This window comes from Lepus europaeus, chromosome 21, assembly GCF_033115175.1.
Source record: "Lepus europaeus isolate LE1 chromosome 21, mLepTim1.pri, whole genome shotgun sequence".
NCBI lineage: Eukaryota > Metazoa > Chordata > Mammalia > Lagomorpha > Leporidae > Lepus > Lepus europaeus.
This window is the reverse complement of record NC_084847.1, coordinates 1,648,103-1,663,695: the sequence shown is the minus strand read 5'-3', so window position 1 is coordinate 1,663,695 and position 15,593 is coordinate 1,648,103. Positions and strand designations below refer to the sequence as shown.

The following is a 15,593-nucleotide window of genomic DNA, read 5'->3' as shown; positions in this document are numbered from 1 at the left end:
AAAAAAAAAAAAGGTCTTTTTTTGTTGTTTGTTTTTTTAAGCAGAGGGAAGCTGTTAAACTATTTATATGAAAGGCAGAAAGAGAGAGAGAGGGAGGGAGAGAGAGAGGGAGAGAGAGAGAGGGAGAGAGAGAGGGAGGGAGAGAGGGAGGCGCTGAGAAGAGAGAGCTCTTCCATCCACTGATTCATCCCCAAAATGCCTACAACAGCCAGGGTTGGGCCAGGCCAAAGCTGAGAGCCAGGAATTCCACCTGGGTCTCCCACGTGGGTGTCAGGAACACAAGAACTTGGGCCATCATCTGCTGCTCGCAGAAGCGTAAGAAGAAAGCTGGATCAGAGACAGAGTAGCTGGGACTTGGACCACACTCTCATGGGGTTTGGGCATCCAACCGATTGTATCACAGCACCCATCCCCGTTAACCTACTTTTAAGCAAAAAAAAAACAAAAACAAAAACAAAAATCCAAAGTCAACTGGAAAGAGGTGTTCATAAATGCAAATGAAAAAGAGCACTACAGAGGCAGAACATCAGTGTCTGTCCAACGCTGACCAGAAAGGGCCAGCTGCAGGTGCATGGTGTGGACGACGCCCACCTTGGTTTCCTCTACTCCAATGACACGCTTACCAAGCAGCCCCCTCCCCGCACCATGCTGTCTTTGTTTACTGATGTTTTATCTTTCTCTTGAGGAATAACATTTCAGTGAAACGCATAGGTCATAAGTAGAAAATCTGGGGCCAGTGTTGTGGCATAGCAAGTAAAGCTGCAGCCTGTGACACTGGCACCCCACGTGGGTGCTGGCTCGTGTCCTGGCTATCCCACTTCTGATCTGGCTCCTTGGAAAAGCAACAAAATAATTGCTCAAGGACTTGAGTCCCTGTCACCAATGTGGGAGTCCTGGATGAAGCTCTTGGCTCCTGGCTTTGGCCTGACCCAGCCCTGGCCATTGTGGCCATCTGTGGAGTGAACCAACAGATGCAAGATCTTCCTCTGTGTCTCTCTGTAACTCTTGACTTTCTAATAAATACACCTTTTTTAAAAAAAAAAAAAGTAGAAAATGTGATGAATTAGGATAAATTGTGATAAATATGTAAGTTCACATAACCAATATCCCCAACAAGAAAAAGGATATTTCATCGCTTCACAAAGTTCACTAACCTCTCTTTTTCAGTCAATGCCCTTCCCTAACCCAGACACGACTGCTTTCCAGATGCTAGCCAGCGTTAGGAGTGTGTCTGTGCACTGCATGTGTGCCCACGCGGTGTTCCCTCTCTCGCTCCACACTGTGCACGCTCTTGTGTTGTTGTCACAGCAATCCACAGAAGGAATACAACCGCTAGTTCATCTATTCTCCTCCAAGTGTGTGTTCCAGACCACAGCTGCCCTTGGCAGACACACCCTTGGGCAGGTACAACCTCTGCGGCTGCTACGGGAGAACTAAGGCTCCGTGGGATACGTGGCTAAGCAGAGCTCACCTTGCTCGGCCGTGACTGCGACGAGCATGATGGGGCCGATGCTCAAGAAGGTCAGCATGATGACCAGCTTGACGCAGGCGTGGCTGGCACTTTCAAAGGAGAAGCTGATTATGTAGATGAGGGGGATGACAGCCCAGCCGTAGAGAATCAGCATCCAGACAAGAGCAAGGATGTTTCCACGGTGTGTAAATGCTTCTTCATTGTAGTACAAAAACACCACCTCAGGAAGGGGGAGCGGGAAGAATTGGGAAAAGCCACTGTGAGTCAGTCCTCAGCTGGAGAAAGAACAGAATCATCCCAGGTTCAGAAGGAAGGTACCTGCCACACGCCACAGGTACCTCCCTCCCCTTCCCCCAGCAAGGCAGAGACGACCAGCACCTGTGACAGTGCAGGGAGATAAGTGGTCCAGAGATGTCTGCAAGACACACAGGCAGCAGCTGGCATTGTGGCACAGTGAGCTAAGCTACTGTCTACAGTGCCAGCATCCGTATGGGCATCAGTGCCTGTCCTGGCTGCTTCACTTCGGATCCAGCTCCCTGCTAATGGCCTGGGAGGGCAGTGGAGGATGGCCCAGGTGTTTGGGCCCCTGTACCCACATGGGAGACTCAGAGTAAGCTCCTGGCTCCTGGCTTCAGCCTGCCCAGCCCTTCTGGCCATTTGGGGAGTGACCAGCTGGTAGAGGATATGGCCCTCCCTCTAGTTTTTTCAGATAAAAATAAAGAATTTTAAAAACAAACAAAGAAACAAACACATAGGCAGGGGCCAGCATCTGGAATAGCAGATTAAGCCGCCACTTCAGACACTCCACATCTCACATCAAAATGCAGATTTCAGTCCTGGCTACTCTGTTCCTGATCCGGCCTCCTGCTAATGCAATGTGGGGGACATAGCAGGTGATGGCTCAAGTGCTTGGTTCTCTGCCACCCACATGGGAGACCCAGGTGGAGTACTGGGCTCCTGGCTTCAGTCTGGCTCAGCCTTGGCTGTTGCAGGCATTTGGGGAGTGAGCTAGCAGATGGAAGATCTCTCTGGCACTCTGCCTTTCAAGTAAATGAAAATTAAAAAAAAAAAAAAACCACAAGTAGAACAAAGCTAGAAGAGATCCATTTTGTATAAAATAACCAGGGATGGAGCCAACACTATGGTGTGGCAGGTAAAACCACTGCCTGAGGTACTGGCATCCCACACGGGTACCAGTTCGAGTCTTGTCTGTTCCACTTCTGATCCAGCTCCCTGTTGGCACACCTGGGATGGCAGCAGAGGATGGCCCAAGTGCTTGGGCCCCTGCACCCACATGGGAGACCTGGAGGAGGCTCCTGGCTTTGAACTGGCCCAGCTCCGTCGGCAGTGACCTTTAGGGAGTGAACCAGCAGATGGAGAATCTCTCTGTCTCTCCCTTTCTCTCTACAGCTCTGCCTTTCAGATAAAATAAACAAATCTTTTTAAAAAAAATCTTCCTGATAACCTTTACAAAAGTAACCAGGAAACCCTCAAAGCACTCAATTCAATCCTAATCGAATATTTCAGCCCATCAATATCCTGGTGAGCTATTTCTGGACAATAAACTCAAATCCTCAAAGCACTGCCTCTGATTCGCTTGAGGCCACGACTCCGTGTTGTCACGTGAAGATCCGAGGGCAGGGGTGGGCACTGGGACCCAGCAGATCAAGCCGATGCTTGGGACACCCACACCCTATTCCAGAGGGCCTGGAATCCGTCCTGCCTCTGCTCCTAGGCATTTCACAGAAATTGTATTCCTCAAGCTCCTGCCAGCTTCCGGCTAATGTGTCTGGAAGGCAGCAGACGATGGCCCAAGACCTTGGCTCCCTGCCGTCCACGTGGGGGACCTGGAAAGGGCTCCTGCTTGTGGCTTCAGCCGGTTCATTCCAGCTTCTGCAGACACTTAGGGAGTGAGCCAGCGGACGAAGATTCTCTCTCTGCTTCTCCTTCTGTCACTCTTTCAAATAAACAAATAAAACTGCAAAGAAATCACAGCCCTTTAAAAGAAAAAAGGGCCCGAAGGCAGGTCCCTCTGCTCCAGCGACGCCTGAGGGGCAGCGATGAAGGAGCTTCACACCCCAGTCTCAGTCAGGGCTGAGCTTCCGGCTGGTTCTGGCGCTGCGCAGGGGCCCCCAGGCAAGTTCCCTGTGATGTGACCCAGCACTCACCACCATCAGCAGAGTGGGGACGAGGAAGGAGATGAGGTCCCAGAGCAGAGCGGAGAGCCAGTAAGCCCACAAGTAAACACCACTGACAAACTGGATGTGCTTGGCCTTAATTCGCCGCTCTCTGACAGTCAAGATGGAAAAAGAGCTAGACAGAAAGGCTATTCCAAAAAGCAAGTTGACAACAAGGTAATGTCCTTTAGGGCCCCTGTAAAAAACAGAAAATGAGGAGAGAGGTGGTAGTTCAAGTACAACAGCTAAGAGCAGCCATTTTCCAAGAGAACAATTTGTTATTAGAAGAAAAAAGGAAGGAAAGAAACAGGCAGTAAAGAGAGAAGACTGCAGGAGCATAAGTTCTAACTGCAGGGAGGAAGGTGCACACACAGGGGAGCTCTCACTGCAGGGAGGGAGGTGCACACACAGGGGAGCTCTCACTGCAGGGAGGAAGGTGTACACACAGGGGAGCTCTCACTGCAGGGAGGAAGGTGCACACACAGGGGAGCTCTCACTGCAGGGAGGAAGGTGCACACACAGGTGAGCTCTCACTGCAGGGAGGGAAGGTGTACACACAGACACAGGTGAGCTCTCACTGCAGGGAGGAAGGTGCACACACAGGCACAGGGGAGCTCTCACTGCAGGGAGGAAGGTGCACACACAGGGGAGCTCTCACTGCAGGGAGGAAGGTGCACACACAGGGGAGCTCTCACTGCAGGGAGGAAGGTGCACACAGGCACAGGGGAGCTCTCACTGCAGGGAGGAAGGTGCACACACGGGGGAGCTCTCACTGCAGGGAGGAAGGTGCACACACAGGTGAGCTCTCACTGCAGGGAGGAAGGTGCACACAGGCACAGGGGAGCTCTCACTGCAGGGAGGAAGGTGCACACAGGCACAGGGGAGCTCTCACTGCAGGGAGGAAGGTGCACACAGGTACAGGTGAGCTCTCACTGCAGGGAGGAAGGTGCACACACAGGTGAGCTCTCACTGCAGGGAGGAAGGTATACGTACTGGTACAGGACACTCTCAGAGATCTCCGTCTCTGACTGAGGTTGAGGATGGTTGGAGGTGATTATCGAAGCCCCAGCACCAGAAAGCAACTTGAAGATGAAATTGTCCAGCAGGCTGAGAGCCAGGGCAGGGGAGTGGTACGCCTGGTTGTTGAACAGCGCAGTCACTATGGTTTGGTTCCCCTCGTCTTTGAAGGAGGCTGCCACAAGGTAGAACTTATTAAAATCTTCGGGTTCCTCTTTTGCCTTTTTCAGTAGGAATGTCTCCAGAGAACCTAGACGGGAACACGACATGTACCAGTGGAAGAATTACGGGCAGTGTCACACCAGCTCATCAGGCTGCCCGCCCCTACTTGCTGCTCCTCCTGGGCTCATCACCACCCCTGCCACACCCACAACCAAGCCATGCCCCATCGGGAACTCTAGACAGTCTCCAAGTCTTGTCTCTTCTCTTCTCACTCTCAATTCTGTCCACCTTGCCCAGGTCCACACCCTGTCATCATCCTCTCTGCCAGGACTCCGTGGGCTCTACCGAAGCCCCTGGCAGTCTACCGAGAGCACATATCTGACAGCATCACGGCCCACCCACAACACCCAGAGATCCTCCACGGCCCTCCCAGCAAAGCCAAATCTCCGCACGTTTACTGCCTGCCATGGCTTGGGTGTGGCTGGGCCCCTTCGAAATTCATGCTGAAACTTGGTCCCTGTCCGAGTGCTGAGATGTGACGAGCTCTGTAAGAGGTGTTTGGGCCACAAGGGTCTTCCGTGCTGCTCTGTGGGAGTGAGTGACCTCTCAAGGCAGGGTGGGGATGCCTCTTACGCGGCGGGGGGTGGTTAAAAAGTGGGCTCTGCTTCCTTGGCTTTCTCTTGCTGCTTCTCTCACCTCACAAGGCCCTCTGCCCTCCGGCCAGGTCAAGGTCACGGAGCAACAGGAGGCTCTCCTCCAAAGCCGAGCAGGGGCCAGGGCTGCCCACTTGGACTTCCCAGCCTCCAGAACTATGAGCAAAATAAACTTCTCATCTGTGTGAATCACCCAGCGACAAAAGCAGACTGAGACACGGAGGACGAAGACCCAGGCTCTAAGCCTCGTGTCTGTTCCAGCCACAGCTGAGGGCTCACGGTTCTCACAGGGGTCTTGCTGTTTGGAATGTTCTCTGTGTTGCTTTCCCTTTCCAACCGCCAATTCCTACTCAGACCTCAGGCTCTGACCCTCCAAGGCTGATCCCTTTCTGTAGCCACGGTGCTGTCAGCTGTTCACACAGACTTCACTAGAAGCTCCTTGGGGACTGGTAGTCATGTTACTCGTCATGTAATCCCAGCACACAGGTCACATGGGCAAATGGGATGTTTGGTGCTGGAAGGGACCTTCAGTCTCAAAGATGTCGTGACAACAGCGCCACAGGGCAGGAAGCTCACTGGGCACCACCGGCACAAACTGCTCCGTGGGCAACGTCCTCCTGGGATCGCCCCAAGGACGATGGCAATCTCGCCTCCTGGGCTCAGAGATGGAGGGCACAGTGAGAAAAACCATTTTTCTCATTGTGTTCTGCAACTGATCTCTTATTTAAAAATGTAATCACCCCGAAGTTTCACTGAATCAAAATAATACATGACTATGATATCAAGAGTCGGAGATTATACGAGACAGGAGGAGCAGCGGTGCCCTTCCCTGCCACATCCCTCCTCAGTGCCTGCTCGTCAGAGGTGACCCCTTCCCGTCTGTCAGTCAGTGTCCCTCCAGGTTGCTAAGTAGCACTTTTTTGGTTAATGTCTTATTATGGAAGCAACAACCTTGTTCTTTTGTGATCATTGCCAACCCCATCCCCCGCGTACCTTTCCCACAAGAGTTAAATCACAATTTTGGTTACATCAGTCGTCAGTTTTGATATTATTATGACCAAGCAAGGATTTTTCACAGCTGGACTAAGTGGTCTATTGTGTTTCCTCTTTGTACAATTCTCCCCGTTATCATGTCTCTCTTTTCTCATTTGCTCAGTTTTCTCTATATGCACACCATCAACTCACCCACAGCCCTGGACAGACATGCAAATCTCCTTTCAAAACGTTCAGACACAAAGGATGATTCGCTGGTTTCATCTGTGGCATGACACTCTGTCGTTTCTAAGAACTTTCCCTTTCCTGTCATTTGGGGTCTGAAGGGTGTTTTTCTGAGGCTTCTGACTGCTCAGTCTGACTTCAGTGAGCAGCACGTGGCCGAGAGGAGAATGATCAGCATGTGCCATGCCTTCCTTCGCCTGACGCTTACCTGGGACCTCCAGAGGAACCTGTCCCTCGGCCACAAGCATATTTGCAAAGCGTTCTGAAAGCTGAGGATCCAACCTGGGGTTCTGAGAAACAGAGAATGGAACAACGGTCCGACCGTATGTTTTCAGAGTCAGCTCCAGTGGGACGCTTGCCATGCTCCTTTCTTTGAAGCTGAAGAGGAAGAGGCTTAACATAATGACCACCAGAGGCACCAGGATCTGCATCGACAGCATCAACATCCAGTTGCGCCAAGAATATATCGCTTTTTTCAGGAGCATGGCATAGAACTGCTGGCACAGAAGATGGAACTACAAGAAAGAAAGGGCGGACACAGCATCAACATGGTCACAGGCACGCAGGTTCCTGGCTCGTGTCCAGCTGTATTCCCTTAGAATGGGCCTCGCTAACTTTCCAATTACGTTAAAAATACACTTCAAATTAAATTATTCGAATATGATTATTCAATTATTAAATATGATTTGACTGATATTTAATGGAGGAAAGCAAAGGCACATATTAGAAAGAGGTTGGAAGACTAGCCTAAACAGGTCTCAAATGTAAACAACATATATATTTTTATAAACATATGTATATATGGATTTTTTTAATTTGACAGGCAGAGTTAGACAGTGAGAGAGAGAGAGAGAGACAGAGAGAAAGGTCTTCCTTCTGTTGGTTCACCCCGCAAATGGTTGCTACAGCCGGTGCGCTGCGCCGATCCAAAGCCAGGAGCCAGGAGCTTCCCCCTGGTCTCCCATGTGGGTACAGGGCCCAAGCACCTGGGCCATCCTCCACTTCCCTCCTGGGCCACAGCAGAGAGCTGGGCTGGAAGAACCCGACGCCCACATGGGATGCCAGTGCTGCAGGTGGAGGATTAACCAAGTGATCCACGGCGCCAGCCCCAAACATATATTTTTTATAAACGATCTATAGAACATATATATTTACCTACAAGACTTGCAAAATTAAGAAAAGATTTATTTTATTTATTTGAAAGAGTTACAGAGAGAGGTAGAGACAGAGAGAGAGAGGACTTGCAAAATTTCAAACCTGATGAGAATGTGGGGGAAATGTCACTGTTGGTGTGGTCTTAATGAACTGCCACTTTTTGTATGGATACATAAAATTTAGTTTAACCTTGAAGTTGCACTCGTATGTATAAAGACCCATGCACAAAGACAGTCCATGCCAAAGAATGCATTACTGTGCACTGAGTCAGGCTGGAGGGAGAGAGACGGCCGAGGCCAGTACTGCACTCTCTCCTCGGCTTCCCCGAGGCCAGTACTGCACTCTCTCCTTGGCTTCCCAAATTTTCAATAAACACCAAAAAGTCTGTCAACACCCTCTTAGGTTTCTGCACTCAACATGACGAAGCCTGCATTCACATCACACATTCGTCAAAGGCCCTACTGCCGATGTGTCTGAGGTTGGACTGAGAAAGAGCTCCCAAGAAGACACAGGAACCATCTCCCAAAACAGAGCTAGGTCAAGGGGAGCCCAGATAAACACTGAGGAAGAGCCTCTTGTACAGGAGTAGGGGCTGGCCTGGATGACCCCAAGATCTTTCCCAGTGTGGAGGCTCCATGCATTCCAGCTTCCCCTTTAATATACGATTCAAGATTATGAAGCAATGAAATTAATCTCTAACTCGTAATAGATCAATTCCTGGCTGCTCCACTTCTGATCTAGCTCCCTGACCATGTTCCTGGGAAAGCAGTGGAAGATGGTCCAATTGCTTGGGCCCTTGCACCTATGTGGGAGATCTGGAAAAAGCTCTTGGCTCCTAGCTTCGGCTTGACCTCATCCTGGCCGTTGTGGACATCTGGGGAGTGAACCAGCAGACGGAAGACCTCTCTCAGTCTCTCTGTCTCTGCCACTCTCTCTCTCTCTCTCTCTCTGCCTCTGCCTCTCTGTAACTCTGCCTTTCAAATAAATAAGTAAATATTAAAAAAAAAAACTAGAACAGAGATTGTGATATTTCTGTCTTTTATGCCTAAAATTTGCACACTTTTTTTTAGGTTCTTGTAAAAGGTTGATGCACACTTCTTTTTTTTTTTTTTTTCTTGACAAGTAGAGTGGACAGTGGGAGAGAGAGAGAGACAGAGAGAAAGGTCTTCTTTTTCTGTTGGTTCACCCTCCAATGGCTGCTGCAGTCGGCACATCTCGCTGATCCGAAGCCAGGAGCCAGGTGCTTCTCCTGGTCTCCCATGGGGTGCAGGGCCCAAGCACTTGGGCCATCCTCCACTGCACTCCTGGGCTACAGCAGAGAGCTGGCCTGGAAGAGGGGCAACTGGGACAGAAGCCGGTGCCCCAGCTGGGACTAGAACCCGGTGTGCCGGCGCCGCAGGCGGAGGATTAGCCTTTTGAGCCGTGGCGCCGGCCCAATGCACACTTCCTGATAGAATGACAACTTGGTTCTAAGAACTTGACCGAAATCTGCTTATACTTGGAATGCTCTGCTTACCCCAGTGTTTAGTCTGATCGGTAGGCCACTGTGTATGGAGTAGATCCTTGAATGAATGTGTTTAATTCTGTCAACAGGAACTCTGCTAACCAGGGGATGCGGACGGAGAGAGGAGCGTTTGCTGCTCGGGAGATTTGCACTGGAGTCTGCCAACGTACAAACCCTAAACCAAAACAAAAATATCAAAATCAAATACAAATTCTCATAACACAACACATTTGAATCAAAGGAATCAAAGCCAGATAAAATTCAGAACGGTAAGAAATTAAGAATAATGAGTGGAAAAGAACCTATACTTAAATTACATACTAGGGGCCTGACACTGTGGCACAGTAGGTTAATCCTCCGCCTGCAGTGCTGGCATCCCATATGGGTGCTGGTTCTAGTCCCGCGGCTCCACTTCCTATCCAGCTCTCTGCTATGGCCTGGGAAAGCAGTAGAAGATGGCCCAAATCCTTGGGCCCCTGCACCCACATGGGAGACCTAGAGGAGGATCCTTACTCCTGGCTTCGGATCGGTACAGCTCCAGCTGCTGCGGCCATTTGAGGGAGTGAACCAATGGAAGGAAGACCTTCCTCACTATCTCTCCCTCACACTGTCTGTAACTCTACCTCTCAAATAAAATAAATAAAATATTTTTAAGAATTACATACTAGATAGCGATATCCTATAAAGGTTTTAAATAAGTACTAAGCCTTCAGTTAATTAACCAATGCCATTGCCAAAGAATCATGCCTAAACCAACATTAACAAAGGTAAAGCTGCCACCTGAAATGCCTGCATTTCATATGGGCTACTTCTGATCCAGCTCTCTGCTATGGATTGGGAAAGCAGAAGATGGCCCAAACCAGTGCCCATATGAGATATTGGCACCATAGGGCCATAGCACTGGCCAGATTTTACATTTTTTAAAAGATTTATTTGTTTATTTGAAAGTCAGAGTTAAACATAGAGAGAAGGAGAGGCAGAGAGAAAGAGAAAGGGGGAGAGGTCCTCCATCCACTGGTTCACTCTCCAGTTGGCCACAATGGTCGGAGCTGCGTCTCCCACATGAGTGCAGGGCCCAAGGACCTGGGCCATCCTCCACTGCTTTCTCAGGCCATAGCAGAGAGCTGGATCAGAAGTGGAGCAGCCAGGACCTGAACTGGTGCCCACATGGGATGCCGGCACTGCAGGCAGTGGCTTTACCCACTACATCACAGCACTGGACCCCAGATTTTACATTTTGAAATGGTTACGTGGGGTCAGGGTTCTGGCTTAACGAGTTAAGCAGATGCCTGTAGTGCCAGCACCCCATGTGGGTCAAATCCTGGCTACTCCGCTCCAATCCAGCTCCCTGCTAATGTACCTCGGAAAAAACATATGAACACGGCCCAAGTGCTTTGGCCCCTGCACCCATGTGGGAAAACCAAATGAAGCTCCTGGCTCCGAGCTTTAGCCTGGCCCAGCCCCAGCCATTGCAGCCATTTGGGGATTGAACCAGCTTATGGAAGATCTCCCTATCTCTCCCTCTCTCTATAACTCTTTCAAATAAAATCTTTAAAAAAGTACATAATAACATGCTACTTGGTTATTTAATCTACTCAATATCATATATTATGCATTAAGCCTATATAACATAAAATATTATCTGATCCTTTTAAAAAAGTTGCTAATATCTTGTTCTAGGCAAAAAGATGCTTCGTGGTTGGCAGTAAAGGGTAGTAGTGGTCAGGAAACACGTTCCTGTCCAAGTCTCTGGGCCGTTATTCCACTACTCAGTTTGTCACAGCGAAGGAACCCAGCACATCGTGGCTCATCTTTTGCTCAGCGTGGTCCATAAGGGATGTGCTGCTCAGCGTGGTCCATAAGGGATGTGTTGCTCAATATGGTCCATAAGGGATGTGTTGCTCAGTGTGGTCCATAAGGGATGTGTTGCTCAGTGTGGTCCATAAGGGATGTGCTGCTCAGCGTGGTCCATAAGGGATGTGTTGCTCAGCGCGGTCCATAAGGGATGTGCTGCTCAGTGCGGTCCATAAGGGATGTGTTGCTCAGCGCGGTCCATAAGGGATGTTACTCAGCGCGGTCCATAAGGGATGTGTTGCTCAGTGCGGTCCATAAGGGATGTTGCTCAGTGTGGTCCATAAGGGATGTGCTGCTCAGTGTGGTCCATAAGGGATGTGTTGCTCAGTGCGGTCCATAAGGGATGTGTTGCTCAGCGCGGTCCATAAGGGATGTGTTGCTCAGTGTGGTCCATAAGGGATGTTGCTCAGTGTGGTCCATAAGGGATGTGCTGCTCAGCGTGGTCCATAAGGGATGTGTTGCTCAGCGTGGTCCATAAGGGATGTGTTGCTCAGTGTGGTCCATAAGGGATGTGCTGCTCAGTGCGGTCCATAAGGGATGTGTTGCTCAGCGCGGTCCATAAGGGATGTTACTCAGCGCGGTCCATAAGGGATGTGTTGCTCAGTGCGGTCCATAAGGGATGTTGCTCAGTGTGGTCCATAAGGGATGTGTTGCTCAGTGTGGTCCATAAGGGATGTGTTGCTCAGTGCGGTCCATAAGGGATGTGTTGCTCAGCGCGGTCCATAAGGGATGTGTTGCTCAGTGCGGTCCATAAGGGATGTTACTCAGCGCGGTCCATAAGGGATGTGTTGCTCAGTGTGGTCCATAAGGGATGTGTTGCTCAGTGTGGTCCATAAGGGATGTTGCTCAGTGTGGTCCATAAGGGATGTGTTGCTCAGTGTGGTCCATAAGGGATGTGTTGCTCAGTGCGGTCCATAAGGGATGTGTTGCTCAGCGCAGTCCATAAGGGATGTGCTGCTCAGCGCGGTCCATAAGGGATGTGCTGCTCAGCGTGGTCCATAAGGGATGTGCTGCTCAGTGCGGTCCATAAGGGATGTGTTGCTCAGCGCGGTCCATAAGGGATGTTGCTCAGCGCGGTCCATAAGGGATGTGCTGCTCAGCGCGGTCCATAAGGGATGTGCTGCTCAGTGTGGTCCATAAGGGATGTGTTGCTCAGTGTGGTCCATAAGGGATGTTGCTCAGCGCGGTCCATAAGGGATGTGCTGCTCAGTGTGGTCCATAAGGGATGTGTTGCTCAGTGTGGTCCATAAGGGATGTTGCTCAGTGTGGTCCATAAGGGATGTGTTACTCAGTGTGGTCCATAAGGGATGTGCTGCTCAGCGCGGTCCATAAGGGATGTGTTGCTCAGTATGGTCCATAAGGGATGTGCTGCTCAGCGCGGTCCATAAGGGATGTATTGCTCAGTGTGGTCCATAAGGGATGTTGCTCAGCGCGGTCCATAAGGGATGTGTTGCTCAGTGCGGTCCATAAGGGATGTGTTGCTCAGTGTGGTCCATAAGGGATGTGTTGCTCAGCGCGGTCCATAAGGGATGTGTTGCTCAGCGCGGTCCATAAGGGATGTTGCTCATCGTGGTCCATAAGGGATGTGCTGCTCAGCGTGGTCCATAAGGGATGTGCTGCTCAGTGTGGTCCATAAGGGATGTGTTACTCAGCGTGGTCCATAAGGGATGTGCTGCTCAGCGTGGTCCATAAGGGATGTGCTGCTCAGCGTGGTCCATAAGGGATGTGTTGCTCAGCGCGGTCCATAAGGGATGTGTTGCTCAGTGCGGTCCATAAGGGATGTGTTGCTCAGCGTGGTCCATAAGGGATGTGCTGCTCAGTGTGGTCCATAAGGGATGTGTTGCTCAGCGCGGTCCATAAGGGATGTGTTGCTCAGTGTGGTCCATAAGGGATGTTGCTCAGTGTGGTCCATAAGGGATGTGCTGCTCAGTGTGGTCCATAAGGGATGTGTTGCTCAGTGTGGTCCATAAGGGATGTGCTGCTCAGTGTGGTCCATAAGGGATGTGTTGCTCAGTGTGGTCCATAAGGGATGTGTTGCTCAGTGTGGTCCATAAGGGATGTTGCTCAGTATGGTCCATAAGGGATGTTGCTCAGTGTGGTCCATAAGGGATGTGTTGCTCAGTGTGGTCAATAAGGGATGTGTTGCTCAGTGTGGTCCATAAGGGATGTGTTGCTCAGTGTGGTCCATAAGGGATGTTGCTCAGCGCGGTCCATAAGGGATGTTGCTCATCGTGGTCCATAAGGGATGTGCTGCTCAGCGTGGTCCATAAGGGATGTGCTGCTCAGCGCGGTCCATAAGGGATGTGTTGCTCAGCGTGGTCCATAAGGGATGTGCTGCTCAGCGCGGTCCATAAGGGATGTTGCTCATCGTGGTCCATAAGGGATGTGCTGCTCAGCGTGGTCCATAAGGGATGTGCTGCTCAGCGTGGTCCATAAGGGATGTGTTGCTCAGCGCGGTCCATAAGGGATGTGCTGCTCAGCGCGGTCCATAAGGGATGTGTTGCTCAGCGTGGTCCATAAGGGATGTGTTGCTCAGTGTGGTCCATAAGGGATGTGTTGCTCAGCGTGGTCCATAAGGGATGTTGCTCAGTATGGTCCATAAGGGATGTGTTGCTCAGCGCGGTCCATAAGGGATGTGTTGTTCAGTGTGGTCCATAAAGGATGTGTTGCTCAGTGCGGTCCATAAGGGATGTTGCTCAGCGCGGTCCATAAGGGATGTGCTGCTCAGCGCGGTCCATAAGGGATGTGCTGCTCAGTGTGGTCCATAAGGGATGTGTTGCTCAGTGTGGTCCATAAGGGATGTGCTGCTCAGTGTGGTCCATAAGGGATGTGTTGCTCAGTGTGGTCCATAAGGGATGTGCTGCTCAGTATGGTCCATAAGGGATGTGTTGCTCAGCGCAGTCCATAAGGGATGTTGCTCAGTGTGGTCCATAAGGGATGTTGCTCAGTGTGGTCCATAAGGGATGTGCTGCTCAGTGTGGTCCATAAGGGATGTGTTGCTCAGTGTGGTCCATAAGGGATGTTGCTCAGCGCGGTCCATAAGGGATGTGTTGCTCAGCGCAGTCCATAAGGGATGTGCTACTCAGCGCGGTCCATAAGGGATGTGCTGCTCAGTGTGGTCCATAAGGGATGTGTTGCTCAGCGCGGTCCATAAGGGATGTGTTGCTCAGCGCGGTCCATAAGGGATGTGCTGCTCAGCGCGGTCCATAAGGGATGTGCTGCTCAGCGTGGTCCATAAGGGATGTGCTGCTCAGCGCGGTCCATAAGGGATGTGCTGCTCAGCGTGGTCCATAAGGGATGTGCTGCTCAGCGCGGTCCATAAGGGATGTGTTGCTCAGCGTGGTCCATAAGGGATGTGCTGCTCAGCGCGGTCCATAAGGGATGTTGCTCATCGTGGTCCATAAGGGATGTGCTGCTCAGCGCGGTCCATAAGGGATGTGCTGCTCAGCGTGTTCCATAAGGGATGTGTTGCTCAGTATGGTCCATAAGGGATGTGTTGCTCAGTGTGGTCCATAAGGGATGTGCTGCTCAGTATGGTCCATAAGGGATGTGTTGCTCAGCGCAGTCCATAAGGGATGTTGCTCAGTGTGGTCCATAAGGGATGTTGCTCAGTGTGGTCCATAAGGGATGTGCTGCTCAGTGTGGTCCATAAGGGATGTGTTGCTCAGTGTGGTCCATAAGGGATGTTGCTCAGCGCGGTCCATAAGGGATGTGTTGCTCAGCGCAGTCCATAAGGGATGTGCTGCTCAGCGCGGTCCATAAGGGATGTGCTGCTCAGTGTGGTCCATAAGGGATGTGTTGCTCAGCGCGGTCCATAAGGGATGTGTTGCTCAGCGCGGTCCATAAGGGATGTGCTGCTCAGCGCGGTCCATAAGGGATGTGCTGCTCAGTGTGGTCCATAAGGGATGTGCTGCTCAGCGTGGTCCATAAGGGATGTGCTGCTCAGTGTGGTCCATAAGGGATGTGCTGCTCAGCGCGGTCCATAAGGGATGTGTTGCTCAGCGCGGTCCACAAAGAATGTGTTGCTGTGACGCAGATCATTCCAAAAGTTAGCAGCACAAGATAACCTAAACTTTTAAATTCTCACAGTTTCTGTGGATCAGGAGTTTGGGAGTGGCTTAGCTAAGTGATTGTCTCAAGCTATTGGCCAGGGCTGTGGTCACAGAAAGACCTGACTGGGGCTGGAAGATTCACTTTCAAGAGCAGAAAGTAGGAAGTTTCTCACTCCCCACCCCCCCACTCTGTTCCCCTTTCGTTAGTTGTCTTGTATTTGAGTGCTACTTTTGCTATAATTGATGAAGTAGTATTCCAGCAGGTTTTTTAAAAAATTTATTTGAAAGGTATGAGAGAGAGAGAGAGAGAGAGAGAGAGAGAGAGAGAGA

The 15,593-nt window shown here is 50.7% G+C and overlaps 2 protein-coding genes across 2 annotated transcripts in view; one reads left to right on the top strand and one right to left on the bottom strand.

Annotated features, from left to right (window-relative positions):
* RNPS1 (RNA binding protein with serine rich domain 1) overlaps positions 1-15,593 on the top strand; it is a 426,882-nt gene that overhangs the window by 286,008 nt on the left and 125,281 nt on the right. The window lies entirely within an intron of this gene.
* The window catches only part of LOC133751046 (ATP-binding cassette sub-family A member 17-like), an 86,632-nt gene that overhangs the window by 12,918 nt on the left and 58,121 nt on the right, over positions 1-15,593 (bottom strand). Inside the window, exons 18-22 of the mRNA XM_062180923.1 lie at positions 9,370-9,532; positions 6,907-7,213; positions 4,642-4,915; positions 3,640-3,844; positions 1,472-1,691 (exon numbers count right to left, since the gene is read on the bottom strand). Coding sequence (XP_062036907.1) covers positions 1,472-1,691; positions 3,640-3,844; positions 4,642-4,915; positions 6,907-7,213; positions 9,370-9,532 — 1,169 coding nt within the window. The remainder of the gene's footprint in view (positions 1-1,471; positions 1,692-3,639; positions 3,845-4,641; positions 4,916-6,906; positions 7,214-9,369; positions 9,533-15,593) is intronic.